General features: G+C 58.4%; 1 protein-coding gene across 1 annotated transcript in view; it reads left to right on the plus strand.

Annotated features, from left to right (window-relative positions):
• Positions 1-3,611: 3,611 nt before the first annotated feature.
• The window catches only part of SEPTIN9 (septin 9), a 171,678-nt gene continuing 154,546 nt past the window's right edge, over positions 3,612-20,743 (plus strand). Inside the window, exon 1 of the mRNA XM_012756250.3 lies at positions 3,612-3,696. Within this exon, the coding sequence (XP_012611704.2) occupies positions 3,678-3,696 (19 nt within the window). The 5' untranslated portion in view covers positions 3,612-3,677. The remainder of the gene's footprint in view (positions 3,697-20,743) is intronic.

Here is a 20,743-nt window from a genome sequence, read left to right on the forward strand (position 1 = left end):
CAAATGAATGTCACACATCCACCATTACAATGTCACATAGAAAAGTTTCGTATCCCAGAATCCCTGGCGCCCCATCCATCCCTCCCTTCCTCCCCCACAGCTCCCGGCTCCCACTGAGCACTGTCTCCAGGGCTTTGCCCTTTCCAGAAAGTCACACCGTTGGAATCAGACAGTATATAGCCTTTTTCAGATTTGCATTTCTCACCACAGAACTTTCTGAGATAAGCCCTTGTCCACCTGGGGCTCCAAGTGGCACTGCTGGGGAAAGGACCCTTGAGGTTTTGGAAGACCTGCTCCTTGTCTCGGAGCTCTGCTCAGCACGCCCTGACGGCCCCAGAATGCCTTTGTCTGTTGGAAAGGATTTCTGAGGCACTTTGAATTTTTGTCCCTGAGTTCTTAATAAAGGACCTTGCAGTTCCTCTCTGGGCTTCTTTGTCCTGAGGCCCTTCTTTACTCTGAGAATCCTTCACAGGCTGAAAACACTGTTCCAGTCTTTGCATTTCCTCCCCATCCCACTGGAAAGTTGAGCTGCGTGTCTTAGTTCCTCTCTCACCTTCTTCACTTCATTACAGGCAGAGAGAGCCAGGAGCACCCTCGCCAGTCTGCCTGGAAACTCACCAGCTAGGTCATCCAGTTTGCTAGGTGCACTTGACTCCATGTCCCATGCGACTGCAGGCAGCGTTTTGTTATGCCTCCTGCTACCACGTAAGAAAGGTTTCCTCTCTGCCAGCATCTGGTAGAATTTTCTTTACTTTTTTTTTTTTGAGATAGGGTCTTGCTACGTTGTCCAGGCTGGACTTGAACCCCCAGGCCCACGTGATTCTCCTGCTTCAGTCTCCTGAGTAGCAGGGACTATCGGTGCTGTTTCCGTGCCCGGCTCATTTTCTTTACTTTTCTGCACGCTCTTGCCAATCTCCCCCAGGCCTGTCAGGCTCCTGCCCACTGCCCGCACCCAAAGCCAAGGCCACGTGTTTCGGGATTCAGTTACAAGTGCGCAGGTGGGCACTTTGCATAGGTTACCTTTCGGTCACTACACCAGGCTTTCGAGGAGTGGCAGGTGGCGTGCTTCCCACTTGTAGGAGTAAAAATTGAGGCTTGGAGACATTATATGACCTGTCACAAAGCACATGGATGGTAGGAGGCAGAACTGAGTGTTTGAAAGACAATTATTATTATTATTATCTTTTGAGATAGAGTCTCACTCTGTTGCCCAGGCTAGAGTGGGTGCCGTGGCATCAGCCTAGCTCACAGCAACCTCAGACTCCTGGGCTCAAGCGATCCTCCTGCCTCAGCCTCCCGAGCAGCTGGGACTACAGGCATGCGCCACCATGCCCGGCTAATTTTTTCTATATATATTAGTTGGCCAATTAATTTCTTTCTATAGTAGAGATGGGGTCTCGCTCTTGCTCAGGCTGGCCTAGAACTCCTGACCTCAAGCAATCCGCCCGCCTCGGCCTCCCAGAGTGCTAGCATTACAGGCGTGAGCCACCGCGCCTGGCCTGAAAGACAAATTTTAGAAACTGGATAGCACAGTGGCCTGGGATGGGGACATTGAGCAGGAGCAGAACAGCAGGACGTGGGTCACATGCCACTGGAGGCACCCCGCATGCTGGTCTGAGCCAGAGGAAGAGCCAGCGCTGTCCCGTGCACGAGCTCTGCTCACTGAGGGGGGGGGTGCCGTGCAGTTTAGAGACATGTCTGTGAAAATCTAGTTAAATTAAAATGTGGTGCTTACGCAAGTAAACCTCATGCACGTCAAAAACGCACCTATTTTATAGAGTGCCTCCTTCCCGCACCTTCCCTCCCTCTCTCTCCTCCTGAAGGAAGATTAGGACATTCAGGACCCAGGGACACAGAAGTTACCTCCCCCGCTCACTACAACCAGGCGCCTCGGGTCCTGGGTGCCCGGGTTCCTGTGAGCTACCACCCGCAGGCAGGGGTGTGAACGTGGGGAGGGACCAGCCACACCCAGAGAAGCCAAGGTCCCCCGAGACTCCAGGACCAATAACCTCTGAGCATGGGTGTGCACCAGGGCAGCTCTGACTTGAGCCAAGTGAAATAAATGAACAAAGCCAACAACGTGCGCGTGAGGCGGGTCGTTGAGGGGTGGCTCGAGGGGCAGCGTGGGCGTCAGTGTCCAGGAAGTACCGTGGCGTGTACTGGCCAGGCCTGCACGGTGGCCTGGGCAGACATGTGCCCGTGCAGGTGGTGGCTGGGCGTGTGGGTGGGGGGGGGGTTACGGCTGGGGTGTGGCTATCCCAGATCCAGGACAGCTGTCCCCTCCCGTGCACCCCCCTGTCCCTCAGCCTCCTGGGCCCCCAAGTCTCCCTGCACCATGAGGCGGGTTGGCTCAGTTGGAGTCCAGTGGCCGCTCAGGTCCAATAAGCTCCACCTGGGGGTGGGGCGCGTGGCCAGGCCAACCCTCTGCAGGGCTGAGCGGGACAGAGGACCCCGGAAGGGGAGCCGGGTGGGACAAACCCACCCACTGCCTGCCGCCACTCTCATGCATGCAAGCTTCCCACATTCTCACAGGAGATGAAAGTGCTTCTCGGACGCCCAAGGAAGGAAAAGGAGAGGAGAAAGGGAAGAGGATTTTTTTTTTTTGGTGTTAATTATACTTTCAGTCTCCTGCGCGCTAGGACGACGTGCTGGGGAGCGTGCAGGAGCAGGCAGCGCTGCGCCCCGCCTGGGAATCTGCCGCACTTCCCCGACCCCCTTCCTTCCTCTGCGCCTGCCTGCGGGTCTGGGTCTGGCCCGGCAGGCGGAGGGGCCGCCCCGGGCATCTCCCAGGCTCCCCAGACACTTCAGCCCCCGGGCTCTGCCACGCCCTTCCCGGTGCCCGGAAGCCCCGCCTGCCCATCTCCTTGGCTACCTGGCAAAGCCCTATTCATTCTTTAAAACCTTGTTTTGACTTCTGCTCAATAAAACTCTGACACCACCCTCCCGTCAGGATTAATCACTTTTTCCTCTGTACGTTAAAAAAAAAAACAAAAAAAAAAACTGTTGTATTATGGAAACTTTCTTGAAGGCTACAAAAGCAGAGAGAATTCTTCCGTACAAGTCTTCCCCACTGTCGACACTGCCCATATTACTTGGTTGTAAATAGCGGGTTCCTGTGTCTGCCCGTCTACACCGCACGGAACCCGCCTCAGGGCGGAGGGTCAGTGCTTCCCAGAAGGAACAAAAATTATCACCTGGCCCAACGCACCCATTTTACAGATGAGGAAACTGAGGCCCCGACTCATCAGAAGAGTCACTGCGGTCTGCTGCTGTGACTGCCAGAGGAGCGGGGACGGGCGTCCCGTCTGCCCGGCCCTGGCCTGACCCGGCAGCGCTGCCCGCCCCGCGCCGCCCTGCGGCCTCCACCTGCCCGGCCCGCCCCTGGTCCCCGGGACGAACCATTCGCGCGGGGGTGGGGTGGGGTGGTGCGCGGGCCCACTGCGGCGACCCCCGCGCTCGGGCCACCCTGCGCGGCGGCCCCTCCCGGGCAGGCGTCCGAGGCGCCCGGGGCCCGCAAGGTGCAGCGCGGGGACGGGCGCGGCGCGCACCTCGGCGGGGCGGGGCCGCCCTCCTCCCCGCCCCCAGCCCTCCCACCCCGCCGGGGATTAGCGACCCGGGAGCCCGCGCCCCGCGGCCCTGCAGCCACACTGTCCCGGAGCGGCGGCCGCGGCGGCAGCATGAAGAAGTCGTACTCAGGTGGGCGCCCCGCGCGGGGGGTCGGTGTCCGGCACGGGCGCTCTTACCTGCGCGCCGGCGCGGGCGCAGGTCCCGGCGTCCCCGCGGCTGAGCGTGCGCCCCGGGACAGGCGCCAGCGCGCGGGGCGTTCGCGCCCCCTCCCCGCGGCCGGACGAAGGGGCCTCTAGGTGTCGAGCCCCTCCCTCGACGAACTTGGCCTTGTCCTTCGCTCCTAGTCGCCGCTCCCGTGGGACCGCCCGTGGCCTCTGACCCCGGCAGTGCTGGGCTGCTCCTGACCTTGGCGAGGATCCCGCGCGGCTGTCCTCAGCCCCCGCCCGCTCAGGTGTCTGGGGGACTCTCCCTCCTCGTCCTTGTCCCTTGCACCGTCGCTGGAATCGCTGACTTTCCGGACGCCGCCAGTCGCGTTGGGTCCCCTGTGGTCCGGGCGGGCGAGTGGGTGGGGGCTGGGAGGAGAGGTTTCCCGGGTTCAGCCTCCCGGCCGGGGACCCAGGCGCAGCGGCCTTCTGCGGGTTAACTCCCGATAGACCGCTACCCACGGGGTGCGGGGAGGTCTCCCAGCGACACCACCCAGCAGTGCCCACGCTCGGCAACGTCCGCGCGTTTGTGTCTTAGGACCAGCGCGCGGACGCCCCGACTCCGCCCCGGCGGGTCGCGCCTCGCACAGGCGGAGGGGCCTGACCGGGCTCCCGGTGTGCCCAGGCCCCTTGTAAGAGTTTCCCCTGCGAGTCTCTGACGGTCCATTCACGGGCGGGCGCACAGCCTGGCGTGCCCATCTGTGGGCAGACGAAGGGTCATCCGGGCCTTCATTCTTTTTTTTTTTCTCCTCTTTTTGGTTTTCCCCAAAGGTGCCAGACAGGATCCTTTGTCCTTATCGGTCCTCAAATAATAAACACCATCTTCTCTTCTGCTAACCCTGCACACCTTGTGTTTATTTCCTCCCCTTCATTTATTTGAACGTGAGCTTTTCAGCCGTGGGTCCTTGAATTAATCTTTATTGCCGAGAGGACAGAATGATGGGACTTAACAGTCCCTGAAGAGGTCACCTGGGCCATCCCCCCGCCTCTGGGCCATTTTCAGTTTCCTCCTGCTTTCCACACTCAGGAACCAGAATGAGTAATAGAGTATCTTGTCCCGAAGGGGATTATTTAGAACTTCCCCTAAAATATCCTTCTGGGTCAGGAGTTTAGGGTTTCACCTTTCAGCCTCTTGTTGCAAACATGGCCCTTCAGACACCCTGAGGGCAGCCCCGCCTGGGAGCGTGCGGGTGGGTGTGACGTCGCAGGAGGACGGGGGCCCAGGTGGCGTGTGCCCGGGTTTGGTGCTGGGGCTCCCTCCCTCCCCAGCAGGCTCCAAATACCTGAGGTGGTTGTGGGTGGGCATCGCTGCCGTGAGCGCCCGTCCCGGGATCTCTAGCCTGTCCAGGGATGGCGCCTGCTCCTGCCCTGGGCTCCTTATGCGCCTCATCGCGGCTGGTGGGTCAGAACGGTGGGGGTGATCGGGGTCCTCCCAGGTCATAGGCCCTTGGCCTTTTCCACTGAGGCCCTCCTGCACAGGAGCCAGGGGGCCTTGGAGTCTCTGTGCCCGGGGCTTATCTGGAGGAGGGGAGACCCTCACGTTTGCCCTTACTCTTCTCGCCCATGCCTGCCCCACCCCCCCAACCAGGTAGATTTTTTAATAAAAGGACAAAACTTTTTGCAGTAAGTAGAAGTAGAGTTTCTGGGGTGAGTAGAAACCAGCTCTTGCAAAAGCAGCCTCTGTGGCTCCTCGTGTTTACCTAAAGGGGTGGGGCCCCTCCGAGGATGGGGAGAAGGGAGGGTTTGGACCGTTTCCAGTTGGTTCCCCTCCTGGCCGCGGTCCAGGGTGTGCTGGGTCACTCTGCCGCAGTTGTATGGGGTCGGGTTGGAGGGAGTGAAGGGGCCGCCTCTCGTCTCCACGCTGAGTGCCCTCGAGTTCTCCTGGTGCCAGCCTGTTCTGGGTAGGGTGCTCGTGGAAGTCAGGCTGACCCCTAAGCAGCCGTCAACACCATGAAATTAAGGAAAGCAGCGGAGGATGTTAAAAGTCCCCCTAGTGTCTGAAAATCCAAGGACAACCGGGAAGACTTTTATTTATTTATTTATTTTTTACCTAGAATGGGTGAGATGTTTGCTTCTGGACCTATTTATGGGCTTGAGAAAAGTGGATTGATTATAATGCTGTTCTCAGTAGAGTACTCATGGGCTGAAAAGGAGGCAGATTTTTGAAGTCTGTTTTGGGGGGCAATCTCGAGCACCCTGGGTCCATGTACATTCATCGATACACTCTTGTGTGTTGGGCGCACACAGCCAGGGCCGAGGGGGTGCTGGGGTGATAGCAAGGTGTGGTCCTAGCTTGCGGAGAACCTGTGTTCTCACGGGGAGGAGGCAGGATGCAGGAGACTCCTGCGCGAGTTAGTAGTGGAGCCTCCAAATGCGCAGCACTGCCCTGGGGCGGGAGGCCTTGGAGGGAGGTCAGATTGAGCTGGGCCTGGAGGAATGAGTGGTGGAGCACGAAACGGTCTTAGCCAGGCCCAGTGGTGGCACCTGTGGCCCCAGCTACTCCGGAAGCTGAGCAGGAGGATCACTTGCGTCCAGGAGTTTGAGGCTGCAGTGCGCCATGATCGTGCCTTGAACAGCCTCTGCACTCCGGCCTGGGCAACTGGGAGGCCCCATGTGTTTTTTTAAAAAGGGGGGCGTGTCTTTCCAGGTAGGGAATGAGGCAAAGGCCCAGGTGGGCAGCTGCAGGGTCCAGGGAGGTAAAGGGGGTGGGCTCTACCTGGCAGCCCCAGGGCCCCCCATCCAGGAAAGAGGTAATGGTAGTCTACCGGCAGTGTGTCGTCCCGGTGGCCGCGCTCCTGGCCTCAGAGGCACCAGGTTCCCAGGCTTCCAGCTCTCGCTGTGGGGACAGGACACTTTATCTCACCTGTGTCATTTGCCTTGTTCAGTAAACAGTGATGATGCTAAGTTGTTGCGAGGATTCAATGAGTTTGTTCTTGAAAAGACTCAGGACTGTCTGCTCTGTTACTTGTCAGCTGCTGTCGTGCCCATTAGTGGCACCAACAGTGGGGAGGAGGAGGAGACGGCGTGTCACTGCCCTCCCTAGGATGCCCGGGAGCCCCCGCCCACCTCCCTTACCCCTGTGGGTTGGAGGCCGGAGTGGGGCCCGGGGTCTCTCCCCTGCCCCTGGCGAGGGACCTGTAGCTGCAGCCCTCTGGTTCTCCGGGCTCTGGGTTGTGGGCTTCTCACTGGGCGCTGGGTCGCATGGAACTTGCCCGTAAGCGTCCCAGGCTCCCTGGGAATCCTCAGGGATCGTGGCAGGGGGCTCAGGGCTGCGACTGCGTGTGTGTGTGCACCCGGACTTATTCTGGAGGCTCCTCGTGGCTTTCAGGAGATTCCGGAGGGTGCCAGCCGGGCTCAGGAAGCTCCACGCCACAGTGGCTTGTCCGAGCCCGGGGCGGGGAGGGCGGCTGCACCCTCCAGCGGAAGTAGCCTCGGAGGTGATTAAGCACATTGGCTCGGCCACGGGCACGCGGCCTCACCCCCACCTGGTGCTGCGGGAGCTGACTTACGGGAACGGGAACGTGCCCCCAGAGAACACTTCCCTGTCAGCTAACCCCGGGTGACGGGGCGTGGGAAGGGCACGGACGCAGGGCTTCTTCCTCTTCTCCCCCTGGGCCCCCTCCTTGTCCCCGTGCCTTCTCGCTGCCTCCTGTCTCCTCACGTCCCGGCTTGTTTGCTCTGGCACAGTCGGGGGACCCGGGCTGGGAGAGAGAGAGCTGCCTGGTGCAGTTAATCCGTGGCTCTGTCCGACTTGCCCCCCCCCCCAGGCCCCCTAGTGTGGGAGCGAGCGCTGGTTGAGCCTGCGTCCTGGAGCAGCCTCCCACCAGCCTGTCGCAGAGGTAGCAAGGTGTGCTGGGACATAGGCAGCCTGCCCTGCCCGCTCACCCCAGACCGCAGGCTCCTGTCACATCGCCCAGCCGGCCCAGAGGGGCTCTGAGAGCCGAGGACAATGGCAATGGCGATGCCCCTGTGTTTGAGACAGCCCACCATTCACCTTCCTAGAACCACCCCCATGTGACTAGCTCAAGCCAGGTCAGGTGTAGCTAGGGACGCAGGATTGCTACATAGGAGCAGTGACCTGGAGTCACGTCCAGGTGGACGTGGGGGCCGACCCTGTGCTTAAAGGTCCCATCCCCCACCCGACTTCTCCGGCCGCCCTCCTCTGAGACCCTCCTGCCCATGCCTGGTGGCCCTGATGGCCCCGCGTGGGTGGGACCTGGAGGCCGGCCCCTGTTTCCGCACGGTGTTTGTCCATGGGCAGCGTTGCGTGGGCTCTGCCGTTTGCTTAAGATGCACCTGATACGGAGGGTTCAGCACACACCAGGGCAGGCCCGGCCTGGGCCGACGAGCGGCAGTTCCTGGGCAGGTCGGCTGGCTCTGGGGCGCTTGGGGGCTCCAGGGAGAGGGCGTGAGCCTTTGGGGTGGGGACGGAGGTGACATGTTGGGCTCCTGTGCCTCTGTCGTTGGAGCTATTGCCTTGGAAACACCCCAGCTCTGGGCTATTGCCAGGGATTTGTGGGGGCCAGAGCCCAGGTGAAGCCCCCCGGGGCTCGTCCACAGCACACAAGCCTGCAGCCCCACTGTGCTGCGTGGCCCTGCCTCTGGGAGGGACCTCAGCCAGGCAGTCCCGAAGGCAACTGCCAGGTCACGTGATCTGGAATCGCTGACCAAAGGGATCTGTCCTGGCGGGTGCAGGGCCCTGGCCAGGGCACCACCCTGGTGTCAGGCATGGGGGTTATGTGGCACGCAGGCCTGCTGGGCCCAGAGCTTCCCTGGGAGCAGGGAAGTGCCCCATGGCCGGTGAGCTGGTCACCCCTGCCCCTTCCCTGATGGGACGGCTGAGCCTGGGCCCCAGGAACTTTGCCAGGAGGCCAGGCGCTGGTCTCCCTGAGGCACCTGGCCCGTTTCGACTCTCCCTGCAGATTCAGCCATTCATTCCAGAAACGTCTGTCCAGCGCTGTTGAGTGCCAGGCCCTGTTTCCGTCCTCTGGCCGCACCCTGGCACCAGCACCGGGGGCGGGCTGGCCTTGGGTCTCCAGGGTGGAGTGTGGCCCTCTCTGCTCCCAGCCCAGTTTCTCTTGGCCTTTTCCCCCTGGCCCACCCTGGGCCCAGGCCCACTTGCAGCCCCTGCGAAGGGGGACATTGAGCGCAGCCGGCAGAGGAGGTGGTGGCTCCTGGGTGTTGCTTGCCAGTGGCCTCTTGGCAGCCCTGCAACAGCTGAGCTTTGTTCCGGGCCTGATCTGACCTGGTTCTCCGAAGCGTGACTGTTGGCTGCCTGAAAACTCCAGGACGGGAAACAGGAGCAGCGCAGGGAGTGTAAGATGATCCCGGCTTCGGGTCGCAGGGGACCCAGGCTGCCTGCCCTCTCTGGCAGGAGCCCAAGTCACCGGTCACCCTTCAAGCGGTGTTGGCTCGAGGCCACCAGTGGCCCTTTGTGTCTGGGTGGGAGGTACCTTGAGTGACCACTCTGGCCCGAGTGCGTGGGCCCCAGCTTCCCAGGGGCCCACCGAAGTGCTGGGTTAGGGGTGAGGTGGGCCAGAAAGCCCTCCCTGGGACATCGGCGTGCTCTCTGACTCCCGCCCACGCTGCCTGGGGTTTCGCGCGAGTGGCCCGGGTAGGAGTGCCATGCTTTCCTGATGGCGGATGTGGCTCCAGTCTCTGCCAAGGTGGGTACGTTGCCCTCTTTCTGGCTCCTGGAGAGGCCTGGCTCCTCCCAGGCCAGGTGAGGGACCTGCAGTGGAGCCCGGTCCTCCCAGCGCTGCACCAGGGAGCCAGGGGGTGGGCCCTGGCAGCCGAGGAGGTCCCTGAGTGCTGCGTCTCGGTGCCTGGTCCTGGGCAGGCCAGGCGTGTCGAGGCAGCGCCAAACAGGAGCAGCAGCGGCCGCCCGCCCGTTGGAGACGGCCCCGGGCGGTGCGGTACCGGGAAGGCTGGGCAGGGCGAGCCGGCAGGCCGCCTGGGCCCTCGGGCGGCATATCAATCTGATCCCGCATCCTGGGCCTCCTTTCAAGGCCTTCCCATAACCGAGGCTCCTGTTTCCATGCAGAATCAGATCCCAGAAGGGGAATAATGCCCGTGTAACCCAAGCCACTTGGAAGTGGGTTAAATCCAACCCCTGCCATCCTCCAGCCCATTAAGGACGTGGCTGACTCAATCCAGAGGGATCTGGAGGGGCATTTGGCTCTGTAGCCACAAGGGTCAAACACAGATTGTAAGGGTGTTGGGTCATTGCTCAGAGGTGACCCGGGGGTGTAGACCCTGTGTGGACACCTGGCAGTGGCCGCATCACGGGGCGGGAGGAGGAGGTGGTGGATTTCTCACCAACGCGGCATCACGCTGCCCCCGGCGACGGGGGCCCAAGGTGTGGCAAACCTCGGCTGCGTGCACATGAGTCACTCGGGATGGCAGAGCCTTCTCGGAAGCGGGGGTTAATGCTTGAGCTGCCAGGCCTTTGCATTACACCTTTTTTTTTTTTTTTTTTTTTTTGTAAAGAAAAGCTTTGTGAAATAGACTATGTATCTATTCCTTCTCTTTTGCTATTTTTGCGGTTGTTGCCATTGTCAGGACTGTGTTACTTACTGCCAAACAAGGTGCATGGGAAATTGAAAGGAAAAATTCAGCAATCCCACCAGTTGTAGCTTCTCTGTGTTCCCTTAAGTGCTTGTCCACGTGGGCACATGACATATTATTTGATTTAATTATAAAAGGCACATAGCGTATTTTCAGAGCCTCATATTCCTCATGGAACTAATGCTTAATTCTGTTCTTTTCACTTGGAATCAGCAAGCAGGCGTGGGTTTCATAATTATCCCTCTAACGGCCGCTCTCTAGAGTGGATGTCCCATAGTTTACGGAGCCATCCTCTTGCCAACTCTCGTAAACAGCCTGCTGCTGGCGGGGACCCCACTTTTCCTTGGCGATGGCCCGTGACCCTGCGGGGCTGCAGTCCTGAGTAAGGATGTCATGACAGCCCGTGTTACCGTAGCTGTGGGCTGGCCGGACGCTGGCTCCCGCCCCAGAGCTCGCTTTCTTAACGTAAGTTCTCTGTCCACTTGCTTTTGGGTTATCTTTCTGTGTCTTAGGTACCCAGCTGTACTGATGCTTTTTTTCGTCCATAAATTTATCCAGGTGATTAAGTTAAGAACATGTCGCCCATGATGAGTTCTTTTTTCCTGGCAATCCTGGGATTGCCCCATTGCAGGCATGTGTTCTTACTATGGCATTTTTACGAAGAGATTTCGGGAACAGAAATGCGTTCGTCCTGTTTGTCACTCTGCTCATGCCGAGGACAAGTCCCAGGGCTTCCTTGTTTGCAAGGCCACCTCCTTGCCGCAGTCTTTGATTCCTTTGTGTGACGCCAGGGGCCCCAGGCAGCCTCCCCTTCCTCCGTCCCTTCCTTGGCCCTGCGGGAGGCACCTGGACCCCAGGAGGCATCTGTTTGCTCCCTGGGCCAGCCTGGGCGCCCCAGTGACCAGTCACCCTGCCAGCTTGTTACCTGTGCAGAAGAGTCTTCTGGACCCCTCAGGCTCTACCTGCCTGCCCTCTGCGAGTACCTTTCATTCCTCTTCCCTCCGTCGTCCTCCCCATCCTCCCAGCCTGTCCTCCCAGGGCCCCTCTACCCGTCGGTCCCCAGCCCCATCTCTCTCTGTGCTGTGTCCCTGGGCTGTAATCCGATGGCCCGAGACAGGTTGAGTGAAACACGTCTCCATCTTGGGTGACTTGGGGTCTGCTGAGCAGAAAGGACCGAAGACTGGCACGGCCTCTTCACGTCCTACTTCTCCTCCTGCCATAGGGGCAGTTTCTGGTTGTGAGCCGCCCTCCTTGTCCGGGACTGTCCTCTTGGTCCGCGGGCCCCACCTGTTAACCTGCTCCTCTCTCTCATGTGTGCAGTTGGTTCATAGGTGTGTGACAGGGTCGAACCAGGGAACAGAGACAGAAGGACTTGAACGTAGGGGAAGGCCAGGGTAGGGGACAGAGAGGCCACCAGGGCAAGTCCAGGTTGTGTGGGGCTTACACAACCTTCGAAGGTACACCGTGACTGTTGACAACAAATCATAAATTTTAAATAGCTGCTAAATGTCAGAAGCATCACAAAATCCAGGAAAGTATTGATCGACTACTGTCATATCTCCAAAGTAATAGTTTTCATACTTTTTTTGGAATTACTTCTTTATGTGATAACCTTGAAATATCTTCTATTGAGAGAATAGAAAGAATGAATCTTTCTGGTTGCTCAAACATTATTATTATTATTATCATTATTATTATTTTGAGACAGAGTCTCACTTTGTTGCCCAGGCTAGAGTGCCTTGGCATCAGCCTAGCTCACAGCAACCTCAAACTCCTGGGCTCAGGCAATCCTCCTGCCTCAGCCTCCCGAGTAGCTGGGACTACAGGCATGTGCCACCATGCCCGGCTAATTTTTTCTATATATATTTTTAGTCGGTCAATTAATTTCTTTCTATTTATAGTAGAGACGGGGTCTCGCTCTTGCTCAGGCTGGTTTCGAACTCCTGACCTTGAGTGATCCGCCCGCCTCGGCCTCCCAGAGTGCCAGGATTACAAGCCCAACCAGAGAGACTCTCCGTTCTGACTCGACGTTGCAGAGAATCGAACCCTTTGCCTGTCACTTCACCTCTGGTGGCGGGGATCGTTCCCCGTGGACTGGACTCTTTTGCATTTCAAATCTTGCTCCTCCCCGCGGCCCACGTTTTCCCGCGCCAGGCACTGCCGGACACGCTCACGGCTGTGGGGCTGGAGCGGTGAGTGGAGGGATGTGCCCGGAACCCATCTCCACGCTGGAGGGCAGCGGCCGCGGCACTGTGCGTGGAAATACCGGAGCGCTACATCCATGTAGCCCAACTCGGGCCAAAGTAAACGTCTTTCCAGTTCAACCTCCCCTTGGCAGCAACCCTCCCGCGCACACAGGCGAATCTGCGACGGGCCCGAACTCAACAGAAGGGAAGTCAGCAGTGATCTCCGTCGTAGTTAACTCGTTTTCCATTTTGTACATTTTACCAAAACGTCCGACCATGTGACCGTGGTGCTACGGCCCTTCTCAGTGCCTTGAGAGGGACGTGTGTTGGTGAAGGGTGTTCAGTGTCTCGTGGGGGCAGCCTGGAGATTGGCAGCAGGGTGCCACGCCCCCTGGATGACAACGTGAGGGGGGAAGTCTCGTCACCGGAGTCCAGAGGTCAGGGTCACCTGGCGGGAGCCCAAACAAGGATGGGCCTGTCGGGCAGGAGCTGGAACTGCGGAAGACACAACACCTGCTCTTCCAAGGCAGAGGAGGGAGAGGACCACCCTGGTCCTCCCTGGCACCCGCCTTCCAGTCTCCTCCCAGGCTTCTCGCTGGTGGATCCCAGCCCCCAAGCCGGCAGACCTGGGGACCAGGACGCCTCTGCCTGCAGAGTCAGTTCTCCCGCCACACATAGCGGGGGACGGAAGAGGGAGGAATGAGGGCGGCCAGGCCAGGACCGGGGATGCCAACGGGAGCCCCCCCCCATCTTCCCACCTCCAGCAGCACCTGTGGGCGGCCCTCACCGCCCTGCTGTTAGGAAGAAGGCCCCTGCTTCCGAAGCAGCCACCCCACCCTGGGGGGCCCCTGTCCCCTCTGGTCTTTGCTCCCCCTCAGTGGTAACAATGATTGATGACTGCATCTTCTGGAGAATTCAGTTGTGAACTTGGTTTCCCATCTGTTACGGACCGAATCGCGTCTCCCAACAAAATTCACATGTAGAAGCCACGGCCCCCAGTGTTTCCATATTTGGAGAAGGGGTGTTTAGGGAGGTCGTTTAGATTGAATGAAGTCATAGGGAGGGGCCCTCATCCAGCAGGGTTGGTGTCCTTGGAAGAAGAGGAAGCAACACCAGAGATCTCTCCCCCCCCTCGAGTGTGGACAGAGGAAAGCCATGTCAAGACGGGGCAAAGAGATGGCTGTCTCTGAGCAAGGAGGCGCCTCGCCAGAAACCAGCTCTGACGGCGCCTTGATCTCGGACTTTTGGCCTCCTGAACTGTGAGAAAATAAATTTCTGTTGTGTAAGCCACTCAGTCCGTGGTATTCTGTCATGGCAGCCCGAGCTAAGACACAATCTGTGTTAGTCAGGGTTCTCCAGAGAGACAGAGATAGAAGAGAGATGGATAGATAGTTGGATGGATGGATAGATGGATGGATGATAGATGGATGGATAGATAGATGGATGATGGATGGATAGATGGATGGATGAATGGATGGATGGATGGATAGATAGTTGGATGGATAGATAGTTGGATGGATGATAGATGGATAGATGGATGATAGATGAATAGATGGATGGATAGATGGATGGATAGATGGGCAGATGGACAGATAAATGGATGGATGGATGGATGGATAGATGAATGGATATATGGATGGATGGATGGATGGATGGATGGATGGGTAGATGGATAGATGGGTGGGTGGATGGATGGATGGATGGGACAGGATTTATTAGGGGAGTTGGCTCATGCAGTTGCAGGGACTGAGAAGTTCCATGACAGGCTGTCTGCAAGCTGGAGACCCTGGGAAGCCAGTAGTGTGGCTCAGGCCAAGTCCCAGGAACCAGGGAGGCTGATGGTGAAACTCTGAGTTAGAGGCCAAAGTACTGAGAACCTGGTGTATCCCAGCCCTAGGAAGGGGAGGAGGGAGGAGAGAGACAGAGAATGAGAATTTGCCTTTCCTCTGCCTTTGTGTTGGTGCCTGTCCCCATTGAGGGTGGATCTTCCCCACTCACCGCACCAACTCACACACCCATCCCCTCTGGAAACACCTTCACAGGCACCCAGAAACAATGCCTCTCCTGCTGTCTAGGCATCCATCAACCCAGTCAAGCTGACACCTGAAGTTAACCCACTGCACCATCTGAGCAGGGCCGTGGGTGCGTAGAGCACCTGCTGTATGCCAGGTGCCGTGATGAGCACCAGACACAGCAGTGAGCGGGCGGGACTCCTCTCTCGGAGCTTACATGCAGCAGAAGGAAACAGAGCATCAGTCCATCCATCGGCTTGTCAGGAAAAATTTCAAATAGCACTAAGTGCTATGCAGGGAATTAAGATAAGGCGATTCCACAGAAAGTGACTGACAGGTTGAGTGGGAAGGGGACTCAGAGAAGGTCACAGCTGAACTGAGATCCGAAGGACAGACAGGAGGCTGCGTGCAGGGCACCCGGGTGGGGGCGAGCTCGGCACATGGCAGGAACAGCGAGGAGGCCGGAGGGCTGGAGGGAGGCGCAGGTCAGAGAGGAGACAGGGCCACACCCAGGATCCTTCCTCCGAAGCTCAGTTACTTCATCTGTGAAAGGGGAAGAATGTGGCACCTCCGGAAGTCACAAGGCTGGCATTGCTGCTGCTGTGTCTACTGCTTTGTAACTACCAGGAACAATGAGGTCACCAGGCTTTGCATTTACAGCAGCCCAGGGGTGTCAGCAATTCCCTGGGAGACCCATTTCCCTGGCTAAGTTCGCAAGGGCCTGGCACCCGGAGGCCAACGGCCTGCAGAGGACCGGCTGCCCAGTGGACGGGGGCGTTTGTCCGCAGTCCAGGGCTCTTCCTCGCCAGCAGAAACAGCTACTTGGGGAAGCGAGTTGGCAGCAGAAGGGGGTGGAGGGGTGTGCCCTGGATGCTCCTGAGGGGCGTGGTCGCTTCGACCTCCGGGGGGTCACTCAGACCTCTCGGGGAGCCGCAGCAGCTGCTGCAGGGGGCTCAGAGGCGCTGGGCCAGAGTGGTGGGGAGATGGGGCAGTTTCCTCTTGGTTCTCTCACCTGCTGCCCCCCGACTTCCCGAGGGCAGATATCTCGCCTGGGTGTGTTAATGGGGTTCTGGGGCCTGGGCGCCCCAGGGAGGGGCTGGTCTCGGGCGCAGAGATGGGCTCACTGTCCTCTGCCCATGTCTCCCGGTGGCTGTCACCCCACTCCTTCTGCATCTCGTTGCTCCCTGGCCTCTCTGTGTGGGTGTTTTGGGGAGACATGGAATCCAGCACACAGGCTGGCCTCCATGCCCGGCGTCCTGGCGAGACCTACCTCCTGGCCTCGTCACAGGGCCTCTTGGAGGGACTGGCGTCCCGAGCAGGCTCCTAGCCACTGGCGCCTCTGACTTTCCGTGGCTGTTTTTGGCCAGTCACGGCGTGCGGAGCTGAGGCTCGGGGCAGGGCTGACCCGTCCACAGCCACACGGCTCAGTGTTAGCTCTCGGACCTCGGGCATTCACCCCCCTCCCTGGGCTCTTCCACCTGTGGCGGGTCTCTGGATGGGTGGGTGGAGGTCACTAACGGTCAGCTCTGGTCGGCTGAGAGTTAAATCCGCCTCTCTGCTCTTCCCCTATCACCTTCTCAGGCGATGAATTAAATCTGAATCAATCTGAATTTCAGATTAACAAGGATTGATTTTTGGTATAGGTATATACCACAAAACGTTTGGGATATACTTATGCCTAAAACATTAATTTTTTTTTTTTGAGACAGAGTTTCACTTTGTTGCCCAGGCTAGAGTGAGTGCCATGGCGTCAGCCTAGCTCACAGCAACCTCAAACTCCTGGGCTCAAGCGATCCTCCTGCCTCAGCCTCCCGAGTAGCTGGGACTACAGGCATGCGCCACCATGCCCGGCTAATTTTTTCTATATATATTAGTTGGCCAATTAATTTCTTTCTATTTATAGCAGAGACGGGGTCTTGCTCTTGCTCAGGCTGGTTTCGAACTCCTGACCTCGAGTAATCCGCCCGCCTCAGTCTCCCAGAGTGCTGGGATTACGGGCGTGAGCCACCACGCCCGGCCAACATTAAAATTTTTAATTGTTAAAATTGTTTATCTGAAATTCAGGTTTAGCTGAGCATCCTGTATCCTACATGGCAGCTACATGGGGGGGGGGGCAGAGTCCCGGCGCCCGCCGGTGAGCTCCCAGGGACGGGCTCTGTGGCTTCCAGGTTGGCACCGATGTCCCATGATGGGCGTGGCCGTCTGGTGAGGCGGCTGCCTGGTGCCCAACGTGGACGGCCAGGCCCTCGGGGGGCACACGAGCCGGTCTCCCTCCCCCGGCCTGTGCGCCGGGCACGATTGTTAGCTTGCCACCAGGAGGGGGCTGCCCGCGTTTGGGTGCCCTGGTGTCCCACAGCCCTCGAACAGCGCCTCTCTCAGGCGAGATGCTCCGGAAGTGCTTCCGTGGGTGGTCTACATGTCTCGGATGTGGAAACTGAGGCTCAGGAAGACAAAGGACTTGCCCAAGGACACAGTAAGAGCTGGAGGTGCGTTCGCGCCCCATCTCTCTTCCTCCAGATGCGGAGCCTTCTCTGGCTTCCGGGCCTGACCCTGACCCAAAAGGGGGCTGAGGGCGCCGCACCAGGGCCGGCACCAGGACCGAGGGCGCCCCTTTCCTTAGCACTTTGTAGCTGGGTGGACTGTTTGCTGAGGGGCTGGAAGCACCCCCTCTTCACTGGTCTGAGCCGGGAGCTGGAGAAAGGTCTAGAACCCCTGCATCTGGGCCAAGGGCTCTGCTGAGAACACCTTCTGCAGCCTCGAGTCTTCTGTAGCAGTGAAGGGCTGCCTCACCCGTGGACCAATCAGTTGCTGCCTGGCCGTGGGGTGGGGAAAGGTCGCCTGTGCTGGGGGTGGGGTGTGCGGGAGGGGCTGCTCCCCCAGTGCCCCCCTATTCAGGGCTCCAGGCAGCAAGGGGCAAGGGCTGGGGGGAGGTGGCCACTATCTCCCTATCTCAGGCTCCCCTGGAGATAAGCCCGAGTATTTGGGTTGTGGGAGATAAGCCTGGAATGCACTCCTCACTCGCACCTGAAACCCTTGACTTTGACCCAGGCCTTCACAGCTTCTGTGGGCAAAGGACCCCAGCCAGGTAGAGGGGGGCCCCCCATCCTGCATCCTGGGCTGGGGGCGGGGGAGGGATGGGGGGAGGGCACCCACCTTCTCTTAGGAATTTTGAGAAAAAAATTGGGACTTGATTCTTTCCTGTGGGTAGTTCCTTTTCATCACTGAAAGTGGATATTTGTGCACAATGGGTTGTCACCGCGCCTCCTCCTGCAAAGCTCCCTTTTGAGGAAAACGTGACTTTAACCGAGGAAGGAATGTCCAGGCCCCATTGGTTGTTGGCACAAAAGCAGAACAGGGGTGTACTGGTGTCATTTCCCCTAGGATAGCCTGGCCCCTGCTCTGCCCCAGGGGCTAAGATGTCTGGGCTCTTTGAGACCCCAGAGGGTTTGGAGCTTTCCTGGATCACAGGGTTGGCGGGGCGGCTCTGGAAGGATCTGGAAGAATCTGGAAGGAGACAACCACTTCAACCGTGTAATTCACCAGGTTCCCTCGTAACAACTTGGTTAAAAGAAAAAAGTAAAGGCCGCACACTGTCGGTATCTCCCCCTGTCCGGGTCCCCCAAGTTGTATGCAGTGGGGAAAACCCATCAGAGAAGCTCGGGGCTCCTGGACGTGTGGGCCAGCGCCCCTCTCTGCAAGGCTGCTGCTCCCCAGGGGGGCCGCGCTTGCTGGGCTTGGGGCAAAGCGGCCGGGAGGGCGCCAGGCAGTTTGCTTGGTGTCCGCAGCCTGGGAGGGGCCTCTGCTGTTGGAGGCTCCGTGTCTGAATGCTGGTCCACGAGGAGGACGTGTCCGGGGTGTCCAGGTCTCCTCTGCCCGCCCAGGACCAGGAGCCCAGCTTCCCTCCTGCTTTTAAGGGCTGTGCTCTTTCCTGCTTGGAACACAGGCCAGGGATGGGCCGCCAGCTTCCTGCCTCTTGTCCTATCTTATCTGAAGTGTGTTTTAATCTCCTTAAGTTTTACTGATGTTTGTCACCATACGTGAAGTGGCCTTTGCCCTGGCCTAGGTGAGCAGACGCCAGGTAGGCAGGTCCCTGGGGCCCGGTCTTGGTGAGCACCCAGTTGGAACTCCCCGAATCCTGTTCTCTCTGAATCTAGGAAACTGCCCCGTCTTCCTCTAATGTGCCGAGGGGTTTTGACTCCCCGAATGAAGAGGGAGTCCGGTAGACCCCACACCCTGCCTGGGGGTCCCGACACCCTGCCTGGGGGTCCCGACACCCTGCCTGGGGGTCACGGCGGCTCCGCCAGCCGTAACGCACCAGGTACATCTTGTTAAAACACATCAGCGCCGGGCAGCCAAGCTTTGCTGATAGTTCCCTGGGTCCAGGCTGCTTTTCACGTCTGTTGTACGATAATAATAATTATATAATATAATTATCATAATAATCAATGTAATAATAATACCACTTATTGAGTGTTTACTTTGTGCCAGGCACTGTGCTAAGTGCTAGAATGTGTGACCTCATGTAAGCTGTTTTTTTTTTTTTTGCTTAGATTTACCTTTATTTTATATTTAGAAATTTTTTATACATTATATTCGTCCATATTTATGGGGTACATGTGAAATTTTGATACAGATGTAGAATGTGTGATGAGTCAGTGGACCAAGTCAGGATACTTAGAACATCTTCTTGTGCTCTTTTTCTTTTTCTTTTTTTTTTTTTGAGACAGAGTCTCACTCTGTTGCCCACACTAGAGTGAGTGCCGTGGCGTCGGCCTAGCTCACAGCAACCTCAAACTCCTGGGCTCAAGCAATCCTCCTGCCTCAGCCTCCCGAGTAGCTGGGACTACAGGCATGCGCCACCATGCCCGGCTAAGTTTTTCTGTATATATTAGTTGGCCAATTAGTTTTCTTTCTACTTATAGTAGAGACAGGGTCTCGCTCTTGCTCAGGCTGGTTCCGAACTCCTGACCTCGAGTAATCCGCCCGCCTCGGCCTCCCAGAGTGCTAGGATTATAGGTGTGAGCCGCCGCGCCCGGCCCTTCATGTGCTCTTAACCCATAAGTCAGCACCTTTCCCGTCCCCAGTGGCCTTCGAGGAAGCCGAGACTTCGAGATCTCGGAGGTCACTTCCTGCGGCCACACCTGGTGCCTCATGAGGTCTGGATTCGAAGCCCGATCTTCTAACGCCGGACTTTCCTGCCTCCTTTGCTTCTGAGAGCTCCAATAAATTGGTCTGAGTCCAGACAGCTGAAATTTCAGTCGTCTTCTCTCCTTCCCAATATGTTTTATTTTAAAAATCACATAAAAATAACTCAATTCTCAACTGGAACGACTGGGTCGTTAGATGTCTTGGGGGCTTTTCCAGCTACCTCTGTGCTGGCCTCCGCCCCAGGCCTGAGCAGTTAAGTCTGGGGAGCCGAACGGGAGCTGCTCCTGGCTGGGGTCTCTTCCCGGGTGGTGGCGGTGGCGGCGGCTGGTGGCGGCAATTGCGCCGGGCCTGGCGGTTTGCTGGGTGCAGGGCGATCCCAGGCCACTCTTTCCCCCTTATTCACCGAGCTTGCTTTGATCTTCCCTGTGCCAGGGGCTGCCAGGCACCAGACGGCCGTTTTGGGAAATTGGAAAAATAAACAGTGTAAATAAAACAAAAACTCCGCCCGAAAAATCCGAGACAGATGCTGTTCTCCTCATCAGCGTTCCGCTACCCCCGCCCGGCGCGCGGAGAACGGGCGAGAACGCCTCTCGGGGATCAGGCGCCCTGGGCGTGCTCAACCCGGACGCGTCCTCCTCCGGTTGGCTTTCTCCCGGGAGCCAGAGGACAGGCGGCAGGGGTGGGTGTCTGGCTGGCCCGGCGAGGAGGACAGGGCAGCCTCTGTCACCAGCGTCCCCTGCAGAGATGTGGGTCCCGGCCGGAAGTGGCTCAGCCCGTGGGAATGTGTGTCCCGTTCTTCTCTGATGGACTGGCCTCTCCTCACCCCATATTGTGTCCATGTTGGGGGCACGGTGGATTTATGGGCGCAGGGAGCTGTCATTCACGAGTGCCACTCTCAGCTTTGGGCAGCCGAGCCTCAGTGGCTCACTGACGTGTGTGCGTGGGGCGTGTCACTGCACACAGCGTGTCTCGTGATTAGGTGCGTGGATGGGTGGTCACAGCTGAGCCGGGGTCGGGGAGACCCTGACTCCCCACTGTGCGCTCTCAGCAGCCTTAGGGG

The sequence above is a fragment of the Microcebus murinus genome, chromosome 18 (assembly GCF_040939455.1).
Source record: "Microcebus murinus isolate Inina chromosome 18, M.murinus_Inina_mat1.0, whole genome shotgun sequence".
Taxonomy (NCBI): domain Eukaryota; kingdom Metazoa; phylum Chordata; class Mammalia; order Primates; family Cheirogaleidae; genus Microcebus; species Microcebus murinus.